Source organism: Paroedura picta, chromosome 2 (assembly GCF_049243985.1).
Source record: "Paroedura picta isolate Pp20150507F chromosome 2, Ppicta_v3.0, whole genome shotgun sequence".
In the NCBI taxonomy this organism is placed as follows: Eukaryota; Metazoa; Chordata; class Lepidosauria; order Squamata; family Gekkonidae; genus Paroedura; species Paroedura picta.
The window spans coordinates 161,840,075-161,853,956 of NC_135370.1; the positions used below are offsets into that span (position 1 = coordinate 161,840,075).

General features: G+C 44.8%; 1 protein-coding gene across 2 annotated transcripts in view; it reads right to left on the reverse strand.

Annotated features, from left to right (window-relative positions):
- CLMN (calmin) overlaps positions 1-13,882 on the reverse strand; it is a 92,181-nt gene that overhangs the window by 11,137 nt on the left and 67,162 nt on the right. For both annotated transcript variants that reach the window (XM_077323589.1, XM_077323591.1), the window contains 4 exons: positions 8,687-8,877; positions 5,924-6,117; positions 4,979-5,061; positions 2,248-3,501 (listed from right to left, as the gene is read on the reverse strand). In XM_077323589.1, the coding sequence (XP_077179704.1) occupies positions 2,248-3,501; positions 4,979-5,061; positions 5,924-6,117; positions 8,687-8,877 (1,722 nt within the window). The remainder of the gene's footprint in view (positions 1-2,247; positions 3,502-4,978; positions 5,062-5,923; positions 6,118-8,686; positions 8,878-13,882) is intronic.

Consider the following 13,882-nt stretch of genomic DNA (forward strand, 5'->3'; position numbering starts at 1 on the left):
ACAATTTATGAATCAAAACCTGACCACTTCTTTGAACCTAATACATATAGGCCCACTTTTGGTTATCTGGTAGCAAGGTTCGTTCATACGAATCACACTCTTGAGTTGTACATATACATGACAAGAATCCCTATTGTACATTTTCTACAGGGTACAGAATCCTATGGTTACTTAAACTCAAAAGTGCATTACATTATCAGAATGTCAGCCTCAAACCAAAGGATGAAATTGCAAACATTGGTGGTATTGTGCTTGTACATTATTCTTATTCTTATTCTTATTCTTATTCTTATTATTAAATTTGCAAGATCACCCCTCTCAGCCCACCCGTCTCAATGTACATCACATAAGACAGAAACACGGCGACAGTTGACATGAACCCCTAAATCTTGACTGTTTAAAATGGCCTAAATATTTGTGTTTTTCAACTCTGACATATGGGAATGCCAACAACAGCTGTAAGTTGTTGGGAAGTTATTTTAGGATACTCATCAAACTCAGCTGGATGCATCAGCATTCATAGAATCATAAAATGATAGAAGTGGACAGGACCTCCAGGGTCCAACCCATGGCACAATTAAAATGACTATCAATAGCTCTGGATATTATTTACACCGGTGGTCCCCAACCACCAGGCTGCGGTCCACTGCCGGGCCACAAAGGCCCTGGAACTGGGCTGCGGCTCCCCGCCTCCACAGGGCTGCGCTGGGCCACGCATGCGTGTTTGCGCCATGCGCGGCCACAAATGTGAGTGTGTGGCACTCCCGCACATGTGTGCATGTGCGGCCGGGTTGCGCATGCGCATTTGCGCCATGCATGGCCGCAAATGTGCATATGCGGCATTCCCCGCGATCGCCCTACCCGCTGCCCCTGGTCCGCAGCCTGGAAAAGGTTGCGGACTACTGATTTACACCATATATAGATATATAAATACAGAACAAAGCATACACTAAATGGAACATTTGGTCAACTTGCTGAAGGCACTCTTGTCAGGTTAGGAACGTAAAGATCTGAGAAGAGAACATGACAAGGACATATCTGGCTTCCCTTAAGATTAGAACCATATAAACCCAACAGTCAGGACCTTCAAAGGTTGAATGTCTGTATTATTGTTAAAATTATATAACTTTTATTGGGCACATTAAAAAAAAAACTTAAAAAAACCCAAAAGTATATATAGGCTATTGCAAAACATGTGCCATGCATTATATGAACCAATGGACCTAGGCAGATTCCATTGTCAATCCTGTTGAATTCAGATCTATTTGAACTCAGGCCTTCCTCTTCCCCCTCTTAGAGTTTAAAAGCACTCTAAGATATCACACAATAAAGGTAGGGTCACTCCAGATCAATCCTGTTTGTTGGAAAAAGGAAAATTTAAATCACCCAAAATCAAAACAGAAATCGCATTCTGTGTAAACGGCAGGGACTGAATCAACCTGGGATTGGAATAAAAGCTCCGTGTAGTTTTCACCCCAATGTGTTTTGGCCTGTGTAGGGCCTTCTTCAGAGATCTGGTTATAACACAAACCTATTCATTACAGATATGAAATATGTATAGCAGCCAATAAAACATCTGACATAGGAGTAGTAGTCCCCCTCCAGGAGATAATCAACCTCTCCCTTTCAAGAGGAGAATTCCCAGAGGGGCTAAAAGAGGCAGTGGTTTGCCCGCTACTCAAAAAACCTTCTCTGGACCCACGACAGCCGTACAACTACCGCCCCATCACGCACTTAGGGTTTCTTGGGAAGATGGTTGAAAAAGCTGTCACAGTCCATCAGCATAAATAAAGTAAGAGCTGTAAAGTACCAAAGTCAATCAATGAATGAAGATGTCTATTTATCAGCCATTAGCTCTCTTTCAAAGGCTGCCAAAAATTTCAATGGTGTGTTCTTTTATTAATGCATGTATTGCAATGAGTGAAGCCTATGGGCTGTACTTATGTTTTTGATTTTTTTAACGTTTTTAAAATTGTGCACAATAAAAGTTGTATAATTTTAACAATAATACAGACATTCAACCTTTGAAGGTCCTGACTGTTATCAGGGGGGTTTACATGGTTCCATTTTCAGCCCCCCCCTCCTTTTATTCCTTAAGATTAGCCAAAGGCAGCTAGTACCTACTCCCAAAAAAACAATGGCAACAGACAGTATTCTAGAATCAACTAAATGTCATACAGTGCAAGTTTAAGATGTTACAGGCCAACTGTGCTCAAATATGCATGGAAACATAAGAACAAACATTACCACAGGGACATCAGGGTGTGCTGAATCTTTCTGAGAAGAGGTAACATTACTTCTGGCTTTAGGCATAGGACTCTTTCCCATTATAGTAGCTTCTGCACTGTTCAGGGATGACTTTGTATGACTGCAGATGTTTTTCTTTCGTTTCCCCAAGACTTTGTCGTCAGCTGGCACGGGTGAGACCTCCACACTGGTCCGAAGGCCTGGCTTTAGATCACCTTCCTCATTCGCTGGGGCAAGTGGCTCTTTCTCAGCTAAAGTGTTCCCAGAAACTTCAGGACAGATTTTATTGCTTTCGGAAAGACATGAATCTCGGTCAGGAGTTGCAAAGGCATCTAGAACTGCTGATATAGGAACATCATAATGTGGATAATAAAAGAGGTCATGGGGAATTACAGAAATTTTAGAAGAGTTCGGGACCGTTTGAGGCAGTGATGCACCTTGACTAGTAATATCGAAACTCTTGGGAGTGTTTCTGATCGGCAGGGAGAGACGTTCGGATGGAGATGGTAAAGACGTCTCAGAATTGTCTGTGAAATTAGATGACTCGAGGTCTTGATCCACAGAATCCACTGTTTCTGGAAGTTTAGCTATCTCCTCATGCAGCATCTGCAATACATATTTCTGGGCAGTCTGTTCCACTGGAGAATCTGACACGGGGTACTCCGTTGTTAGACCTGATTCGTTTTTAGGTGGATGTGAAGCCTGAGGTAATGAGTGAGTCTTTCCGTCAATCAATTCTTGTATTTTATTGGATGGCTCCTGCACATCAGTTTCTTCTTGGCCACCTTCTGAGGGACTGAGTGAGTCAATAGGATATTTGCTGTTCATAAGGACTTCAGGGGGAAGCTCATCATTCTTGTTCAGGGAATCATGCAAGTTCATTTGTTTCCCTTCAGGCCCATTTATTTTATTGGCAAGGATGCCGGTCATAGGGCTGGACAGAAAACCAAGGGGCTCATTAACTGGCAGAGAGGTGGGCCTGTGAGAAGCTGCAAGAGTCTCTGAATGATCAGGTAAGGGTTGGTTCAGATTGTCATGGAGTTTATTTGCCTTATGCAAATTCTGGTCCTCCTGATCAAGAATATGGACTTTCGGAGGTGGTGACTGGCTTCTGTCCCAGTGAGTGGTATAAGTGTGTCCCCCATTCTCATTCAGAATTAAGATCTTCTCTGCTTTTTCTTCCACTGGTGCGTCTTTGACATGGACATAAGTAGATTCCACTGGAAATTCCTTGTCTGCATCTGAAAACTCTTCCTATATTAGATCAAGGAAAAAAAGAATGACAATTAGTATGGAATAATATTCTGTACTTCCATCAAGGTAGTCAAAAATATTGGCTGCAATCCTAAAATCACATAACCCCTACTGAATAAAAAGGGGCAGACTCCTGAATAAACCTACTTAGGATTGCATTCCATAATTTCAATGCATATGAATGGGGCCAGTGGCCAAGAAAGATATAGTTAATTTAATTGACAAAGACTAATAAGACGATAAGAATTCCATATAGTAAAATAATAATAATGATGATGATGATGATGATTAATATTATATTTCCACCTTTCCTGATAGCTCAGGATGGGTTGCAATGTTAAAACAGTCCACTCTAAAAAACAGTATAAATATCATTAAGTATTAAAAGTTTTGTAACATATGGTCTAGGCAAATCCATAAGGTTCTGATTTAAGCAACTGGATATGCCATTTTTGCACTTCTGAATTGTACAGTCGAGATGTGCCAGGGGTTTTATTTGGCCAGTGTTGCTTTCTTTGGAAGGTCACTTGGCTGACAGAAACCAATTTGGAGTATGCAACTCACAGAGACAGATTACTATAGTAGTATTTGAGGGGACAGAGTTCTATTTAAAAAAATGATCCCCTTCAAAAAAATAATGGACCCTTCCGTGTTCAGGTGCAACATATTTCTGATTCTCAGATGTTTGGAAAGAAGGAAGGTGAAAGTTTTGGGGTACAGGATCTACATACAGGAAAATAGTGTTCTTTCATCAGTAGACAAAAGCTTTGTACTAATAATGTATAGACACTGAAATGCACAGAAATACTTGAGTTTGGTGGCAAGGTTATACAAGTTTTTGTGGGTTATGAGAAAATCACTGAATTTGCAACCATTTCTTCAAAACCTCAACTGGCAACAAAGGCTGTGACCCCAGGGTTGGACTGCATTGGGCAGAGCTGGAAAGTCACTCACTACATCCTAGAAGACACTCCAGTGATGGGCTGGACCAGAACACAGAAAACTGCACTATGAGTTTGTGCTGAGACATCTGCAAGGCAAATTCAGAAGGGCCAAAGGCAGTGAAATGCAACCTAAATTCACTGACACTTCTTAGAAATTAGGTGAATCAATCCACAGTGGGTTGGATCTTACACACTGGCATACCAGAGGATGGAGTCCCCTCTGACCAACCAAAAAGGCTATGCTGAGGACTGTAACGGTGTGTGTGTACAAAAATCGTGTGAGCTGATATGAGGAGAATGCAGCAAGACTAAAAACCTGGTTGGATCCAACCCCGTGTCTGAATATTAACTAGATGTGGGCAGCAAAGCAGAGAGAAACACCCCAACCTCAGCAAAGCCAGTTAATCAGGAGGCTGTGGCTTCTAAATCTACTCAGAACAAACTGTTGGTAATTATCACTCCAAGCAATCAGGTGTAAATCACCTTTAATTTTTAGAAGAAGTTTAAAAGGTCAAAGGGCAGAAAGCACATACCCCTTCCAGCTCCGGGAAATGCTCCAAGAATTGTGCAATGTAGGTCACCACTGACTGTTCATCAGGTGATTCAACCATAATGTCTGAAGAGAAATCACACAATACGCTGAGGTTTGCCAACACATACAAAGGAGGATGAGAATTAAAACATATTCACACAAGAGACGTGCGGTCCAGAATGCTTCGATGAAAACAGAATTGAGGATTTCAAATATATTTGCTCTTGTTGGCACACTCTGAAGCAGTGGTTCTCAACCTTCCTCATGCCGCAACAGTTCCTCATGTTGTGGTGACCCCCAACCATAAAATTATGCAAGGGTTCTTTCACAGAAATTAAACCGAAACTGAGCAATGGCATGAAGATCCTTTGTTCATGATTGCATATCAATTGGTTTTTTCCCGGAGTTTCTCAGTTCAGCTCTGTCTCTTGTCCCACCATGCCGATCTTGCTCTTTTTTGCTGCTCCAGACAGACGAATGCTCTATCTTGATCTACCCTGCAAGGCTGTTGTGTGGATGCCGCCCCCCCCCCCCCCGGCCAAGCTGCTTGCTCTGCCGCGACCCCTGTGAAAGGGTCATTCGACCCCAGGTTGAGAACCACTGCTCTGAAGGCTTAATTTTTACCTTTAAATATACCTGTCCTTTAAATCCCTACACAGTCTGGGGCCCCTGTATCTGTGGGACTGCCTCCTCCCTTATACCCCCAAAAGATCATTAAGATTGAGCAGTCCTCAGCCCCAAAGAAATAAAACTGACTTGGACCAGAGGCGGGGCCTTTTGGGCTCTGGCTCGAGACTAGTGGAACGCTCCTCTCCCAGTAAGATCACGGCCCTCTGGGACCTTAAACAGTTCCAGAGGTTCCGTAAGACAGAGCTTTTCCACCAGGCTTACATGCAAGCAGAAGGCACTCAGCTATGGGGGGGGGGGGGGGGGAAATAAAGGTTACCTTCTGGCTCCAGAAGTCTTGGAATACCCAGATGGTCTTGAGCTATTGCGAAGGCATCCTCTAAATTTTCCCGAGATGATTTATCCAAAGCTTGCTTAATGTCTACCAAGCTTGAGTCTATTGCTTTGATTATAGCTAAGAAAGCAAGACCACTTCGCCAACTGCTGGTGAAATCCTGAACTGCAACTCCATACCTAGACAGAGTACCAAAGAGGGCATTGTGAAAACCTGTGTGGACATACAAAAAAGCAGAATGCTGACATCACAGCATAGCGTGTGGAGCCATGCTGGTTTGCCACAGGACTCCCCTTTGGGGATCTCTCCCTCCCCATACCCCCAATTTATTCTCCCCTGCTCCCTTCAAGCCTGGTACAGGCTAGGGCAGGGGTAGTCAAACTGCAGCCCTCTAGATGTCCATGGACTACAATTCCCATGAGCCCCTGCCAGCGTTTGGGAATAGTAGTCCATTGACATCTGGAGGGCCGCAGTTTGACTAGCCCTGGGCTAGGGCCTCAACTGACTAGGGTAGGGGTGGCCAAACAGTAGCTCTCCAGATATCCACGGACTGGCAGGGGCTCATGGTAATTGTATTCCATGTACATCTGAAGAACCACCATTTGGCCACCACTGGATTAGGGCCTGAACTCACTTTTCCATCAGGGTGTATCCTGATGTATGGCTGTATTTGAGGCATGACCCAGGCAGAATAAGCAATAACTGGTTTACTAACCACAAATATAACAAGTAATAGGAGAAAAGTTATAAAATAGAGCAGGAGGAATACAGGGCAAAACTCACAAAGAAAGAAGCTGGCCAGAAATCCACCAGGTTCTTCTACGCAGCTGCCTTATTTAGTTCCTACTATACTTCACTATCTGGTTCCAGTAGGCCAGACCCATGTCACTGTGGGATGAAGGATCAACGGCCTCCAAGAGCAACATCTCCGATGCTCAGCTGCCAGAAAAAGAAACAGCCATCCTCCCTCTGGGCTCTCTGTTAGAGCCCAGCCACCTTAACAGCAGTGGGATGACTGCTTCTCCTCTATTTCCACCTCGATCCAGTTCTGAAGGTTTGGTGGTGCCTGGGAAATGTAGTCCTATTGCCAAATTTACCTCAATCCTCAGCCTAGTCCTAGAAACACGACAGCCACACTCAAAACTCCCGTGATGTGGAAAGTTATGGGGATGAAATAATTTCCCGGCTTTAGCCAATTAATATAAAGTGTTTGTGAAAGGGATTCATAGCAAGAGGGGGTTCCTGAACCTTACTAATCTTCTGGGCAATTTTGACATTTCTGAATACCAGACATAGGGCTGCCAAATCCTGGTGGCAAGAGAAAAATCAAAAAAGAGGAAGAAGGCCTTGTCTTACAGGGCCTTCTTATCACAGAATTACTAGTGAGAGCTATCCAGAAGTGACAGAGCAGTTCTAGGAATCGCCTCAAGAGCTTCAATTTTACCATAGAGTTTCCAACAATTCCAATGGCTACCCCAGCTACCCAATGGCTATCCGTAGGAGTAGCGGTAGCAAGGTCAATCGGCACCGTCTGGCACCACTCCCTCTAGAGGATGAAGAGGTTGGGCTTTTAGATCAGGAGCATTTTTGCTGATATTCTTGGTTTTATGGGGAGTTGTTGTATGTATTGTGGTTTTATATTGTTTTAACGGATGTAGTGGGGTTTTTATGTTGTAACCCGCTTCGAGCCTTTGGGGGGAGGTGGGTAATAAATATAATAATAATAATAATAATAATAATAATAATAATAATAATAATAATAATAATAATAATAATTTTTATTTTTAACATTTTTCTCCTGGACGCTGACACCCCACTCTGGTTGCCTGGTAACCCTAAGTGGACATCATGAAAACACAGCCATTAATTCCTCATGTGAAAAATGAAGAGAAGAAGAAGAAGAGTTGGTTCTTATATGCCGCTTTTCCCTACCTGAAGGAGGCTCAAAGCGGCATACATTCGCCTTCCCTTTTCTCTCCCCACAACAGACACCCTGTGGGGTGGGTGAGGCTGAGAGAGCCCTGATATCACTGCTCAGTCAGAACAGTTTTATTAGTGCTGTGGCGAGCCCAAGGTCATGCAGCTGGCTGCATGTGGGGGAGTGCAGAATCGAACCCGGCATGCCAGATTAGAAGTCCACGCTCCTAACCACTACACCAAACTGGCTCTCTGAAGGGCTACTGTGTCCTAAGAAGTTTGTTCACACAGGCAGGACATCTGAAGACCTCTCCCACCCAGGGGTGCTCTCAGATAACTAGGCAACAGCATGTACTTTGCCGTTCTAGCATAGCCTGTGGGTCTCAGCACCACATCAGTTTCCTGATGGGCAAATCCGAAAAGCACCCACCCCTCTCAAACAAAAAATAAAAAGAACTGGCATGTCTATCCTTGTGCTAGAAACTACACATTTTTGTATAACGGCAAGGAACAGTACGCAAATTGGTGTGCCGCTGATCAATAAAAGCAGGGATTGTTTGCTGACACGGGACAGACCAGAAGGGCCCCAAAAGCCCCTTTTCTTGCTCCTGCTGCAAAACTTCAGTATCCTGGTGGATAATGTGCAAACACTCCCTGTCGGCTGTCAGGTTTGCACTGGATCCCCCTGGAAGGAAGCTTGTTCCTGCAGGCCACAGAGGGAAACGGTTCTTCCATCAGACAAGCAATGGAATTTGCAGCTGGGCTAATTGAGACATTTCTAGAGAGAAAAGGGGGAAGGGAGGGAGGAAGGGGGGGGGGCAGCTGACTCACTTTCTTGTTTTCCTTTGAACCCAGGTTAAAAGGGCCTTGATTGCTTTTCGCTGATCCTTCACCGAGACAGACATGTTCCTCTCCACATTCGGCGTGCTCGGGTGAGATGTGTCTGAGTCAGGCCCGCTGGGCCCAGACGACAAGCTGGAAGAGGAGGAATTCCTATTGAGGTTGCCTGTGAGTTCCTTAATCTGGAACGAGAGAGGTGACAGCCGAGGTCAGAAGCCCCAAACAAAGAATCCATCATGCTGCCGGCAGAACAAACAACCCTATTCTTTTCTCTAGGCGAGTGTGTCTAGCAGGGGTAGTCAAACTGCGGCCCTCCAGATGTCCATGGACTACAATCCCCATGAGCCCCTGCCAGCAAATGCTGGCAGGGGCTCATGGGAGTTGTAGTCCATGGACATCTGGAGGGCCGCAGTTTGACTACCCCTGGAGAGCATAGAAGTCAGCACATGCCAGGACACTACTCACGTGGCTGATTTGGGGCCAGCCGGCTTGGCCCGGGAAACACAACCGGTTTAAGTTAGTTCTGGCCAGCGGCTTTCCAGATCAAGACAAGTTGCATTTAAACATGACGTCAAGATGCAAGAAGTGGGCTGGATTCTGCTGAGGACTGTCTGCAGCGACCTCCTGCCTGCCAGTCTCAATTGCTCAAGAAGTGATCAGCCTATTTGGGGGGGGGGGCGATTTTGTATCCCGCCCACTGCTGGCTTCCAATCCAGCCCATCAGTTATGGATTGCCAGCTATCTGACTCTCCGCATGTTCTGTGGCAGATTGTTCCACAGGATCAGGCCTGTGGCTGAACGGGGAGAGAGCAAATGGCACCCATGAGGAGGGGGTTGAAAACAAAAAACAACCGAAGGAACATGACTGGCTTTCGGACTTTTCAAATTTGGCTCATTCACCCAAATCCGTGAAGAAACAGACCAAATGAGCAGCCTGTATTGAGGTGGGTTTTGTTAGGAAAGCCATTGCTGTGTTTCTCAGGTTAGAGGCTAAACTAGCGTCTCTGTTTGAGGCAGTTAGCAGGCCTTTCCGTGCCCGAGGCCCTGGAGAACTGCACGAGTCGGAAGACACGGCGTGCAGCTAATTTGAAACAGACCCCATCTTTGTGGCATTGTTAAGGTTGCAAACAGACCTGCAAACAGCATCCCTTGAACGGAGGCTTAAGGCGTGGAAATGAGGAGTGGAAACTTTTCATGGCATGAAGGTAAATAACATCATCTTAAGCCTGTGTTACAGGTATTATTCTCCAGATTTGTTGGCAACCTTGGACACTGTTGACCCCAAAAAAGTTTTTAAAAAGGGACACGACCAGGGTGACAACTTCTGAGGGGTGACAACTTGGGGGGGGGGGGAGTTGATCAGCAAAACCTTATGGAATAAAAAGAGTTAAGCCATCCCATGCAAGAGGCTTAGGGGTGGGGATATGGGGAAGGGACAATGCATATAGTCTTATATCACCTCTGTGAAACCCCAGAAGTGACACCAGGTAGCTCTAGGAATTGCTGGAAATACTATGGTAAAACCACAGTTTCCAAAGATTGCTAGAGCCACCTCAGTTATGGGCTGTCTTTTTTCTTTATAAGAACTGAAGGAGGTTTACAATGTTTATATATATACACAAACACAATACATAAAAGCCACCAATTAAAATCAATCATTTAAGATTGTTGTAAGCCACCGGGAGCTAGCTGGTCTAGAAGCGGCAGCATATAAATTAAATAAATAAATCAATGCCAGTAGGCAGAAGACACGGGGATTCAAGGTACAGCCTTTCCTCCTTGGACAGGGACAGAGGGTGTTGCTAGGGGAGAGAGCCTCCTAGTGGCCTACCCTAGTATGTGAGGTCCCGCAGGGAGCTACTCTGTCCCCAGTGTTATTTAACATCTACATGTGCCCCCTTGCCTTTGTTGGTCTGGAGTTTTGGGAGGGGTTATCACCAGTATGCTGATGATTCCCAGATATTTCTGTTGATGAGTGGCCATCTGTCTACTCCCCCAGATTCTTTGGCCAGGTGACTGGAACCCATGGTTGACTGACTCAAGCGGAGTCAGCTGAAGTAAAATCTGGCTGGGCTGGCATGCCAAGGGGGAACAGCGGAACCCCAGCTCTTGACGGAGTCTGATTGAAACCTTTGGCCACCGTCAAGAGCCTGGGTGTGATTCTGAGCACCTCCTTATCTATGAAGGCCCAGGTCACAAATGTTTCCCCCCAGATATTTTAGCATCTTCGCCAGCCACGGCAACCTGCATTTTACCTGTTGGGGCCTGACCTAACCACCATGAGCCATGCAACAGTCACCTCCGAGTTTGACTACTATAACTCATTCTATGCAGGGCTGCCTTTGAAGTTGCCCCGGAAATTCCAACTGTTCCAGAATGCAGCAGCTCAGGTCCTTACCAGAACCCAGTGGAGAGCACATACTGCACCTGTCTACTACATAAGCTGCACCGGCTCCAGATTGAAGACCAGATCAGGTTCAAAGTTCTGATTCTTACTTTCAAAGCCCTAAATGGTCTGGGGCCTTTGTATTTACAGGACTGCCTCTTCCACTGTGTCCCCCAAAGAGCATGGAGATAAAGTGATCACAACTTGCTCAGGATCCCCTGCCTCAAAGAGGTAAAACTTGCCTTGACCAGGTCAAGGCTTTTTCCACCCCGGCCTGGTGGAATGCTCTACCAGGGGTAGTCAACCGGTGGTCCTCCAGATATTCATGGACTACAATTCCCATGAGCCCCTGCCAGGAAATGCTGGCAGGGAGATCATGGAAACTGTAGTCCATGAACATCTGGAGGACCACCGGTTGACTACCCCTGCTCTACCCAACGAGATCAGGGCCCTGCAGGACTTCAAACAGTTCTGCAGGGCCTTGGAAGATGGAGCTGTTCCACCAGGCCTACGGCTGAGGCCAGGAAATAACATCAAGAAGATGCTGGCGTCCCTGTCTGAGAATCCATCCATCCAAACCCTCCGAACACTGACTAGTCCCCCCTCAGTAAGAGTTTAAATCAAGGGTAGTCAAACTGCAGCCCTCCATGGACTACAATTCCCATGAACCCCTGCCTGGTTTAAACTGTAAAGAGGAGGAGGCTTTTAAATAATTTATGGCTAAATTTAAATTTCATGTAAAACTATCTGTACTGACTGTGTGATATTTGACGTTATCCACCCTGAGCCGGCCAGGGAAGGGTGGAATACAAAACTGAAATAATTGCAATTATTACAACTAATAGCCATCCTGAATAATAGCACAGGCAGTATCGCTGAGGGTTTAGTTTTTTATTTTTCAATTTCTCTGACCACTGTTACTTGGAATCTGGGAACAGGGATTTCCTCTCTCAGCCAGGGGATTTGGCAGGGCTGGGAGAATAAGATCACACATTTCTTCAGCATCTCACTTATTTGGTCTGGATTTAAATGTTGTGGGAACTCAATTCTGATGGTTATTTTTATTTATTAAGCTTATATCCCGCCGCTTTCCAAGGACTTGCGGTGGCTTACAACATAAAACCCCCATAAAATCTCCATATAAAACCCCTACAAATCACAAAAAATTGGCAGCTGAAAAAATTCTCTATCCCCTGAGCAGACCTCCCTAGAAGGTGGGGATGTAGATGTAATACAACTGAACCTGAGGAGGGGTCATGGTGTTCCTAGCACCGGCACTAGCTTCAACCAAAAACCTGGCAGAAAAGCTCTGTTTTACAGGCCCCGTGGAACTGTGACAGCTCCATCAGGGCCCTCAGCTCTCCTGGGAGCTCATTCCACCAGGTTGGGGCCAGGACCAAAAGGGTCAAGGCCAGGCAAGCTTCCTTAGGGCCAGGGACTGTTTCAGCAGAAAAATGATCCCAAAGACTATAGAGTTCAAAAGAAACCATGCTTTTAAAAATTAAGTTTGAAACCACGCGGTAAACGTTGGTGCTTTTGTACCCAGAAGGCGATAAAGTAGGCATTAGTACCACCCCTGACATGGACTACAGATGTCAGTATCCTTCCTAAAATGCAGAATCTAGTAGGGTGAGATTCACATCTCAGAAGCTCTAGGGAAAAAGTGACTGATCTAAAGAGCTTGATGATTGGGCATCGGTTGATTGAAAGCCAGCTGATCTTTACCTTCAGCATAACACAAATAGATTAAGATTATGCTCTATTAGCAGTTTAAAAATATAACAAACCTGGAACCTCACGACATTTTAAAACTTCCTTGTGTGTGATACGCAAGTTTTCAATCATTTATGTAACGCGGGATTTCAATAATGTACAGTGCAATCTTAAACCTGGGTACTCAAAATTAAATCTCACTAAAATCCATTGGGCTGATTTCCTAGGAAGTGCAATCAGGATTGGAAGCTGAAATCTTAAAATCTTTCCAAAAAAGAAATGCATGGAACTGCTCACCAACACAGTTTGCCTTGAATCCTGATTCTTTTAAATGTTGCTCTGGAATGGATAATGTTTTTAAAAAATAGCCCCACAACTTTGGGCTAGTTCATGAACACTAGTACTGCTCATACTTTATGGTATATTGGATGGATGGATGGATGGATGGATGGATGGATGGATGGATGGATGGATGGATGGATGGATGGATGGACTGACAGACGGATAGATGGACTGGCTATTTTCAAGCAAAAAGCTTCTCACAGACTGTCTCATAGAAACAGGGTTTCCCCAATACTGCCTTTTTAAAGTTAGGACTTTAATAGATGACACATTTGGAATTGGGTTCCCAGCCATTCTCAGATCCAGGGTATGATGCTGATTACAGAACAGGTAATAATCTAGAAGAACTTAGTGTACACTGTAAGAATCTTCTCCTTGCTTTTTCTTTTCTTTTCCTTAAGAGACTATGAGGTTTTTATTCTGGGATCATGTAGGTTGGAGAAGTAAGAATAGGATTCAGTTATGACTAACAGTTATTTTGGGATCCCCACCGCTCCCTCCCTAACTCTGAAGAGGATGTTAAGTGGGAGGGCAACCAAGTAAATTTGGTGCAGAAACCTGAGCATCACCTGCAATTAGGTTTGAGTGGAAGGACAGCCGCTGTGGCCCTGTTTTCAACAGGCTTATGTTTCTTCAACTAAATTAAGTAACCTTTTTTTTGGTGGGGGGGGGCAAACAAGGCTTTGTAAAATCTAATTTGTTTGATTACATCTGTTAGTAAGGAGGCTGGCTTCTCTGTGCATATC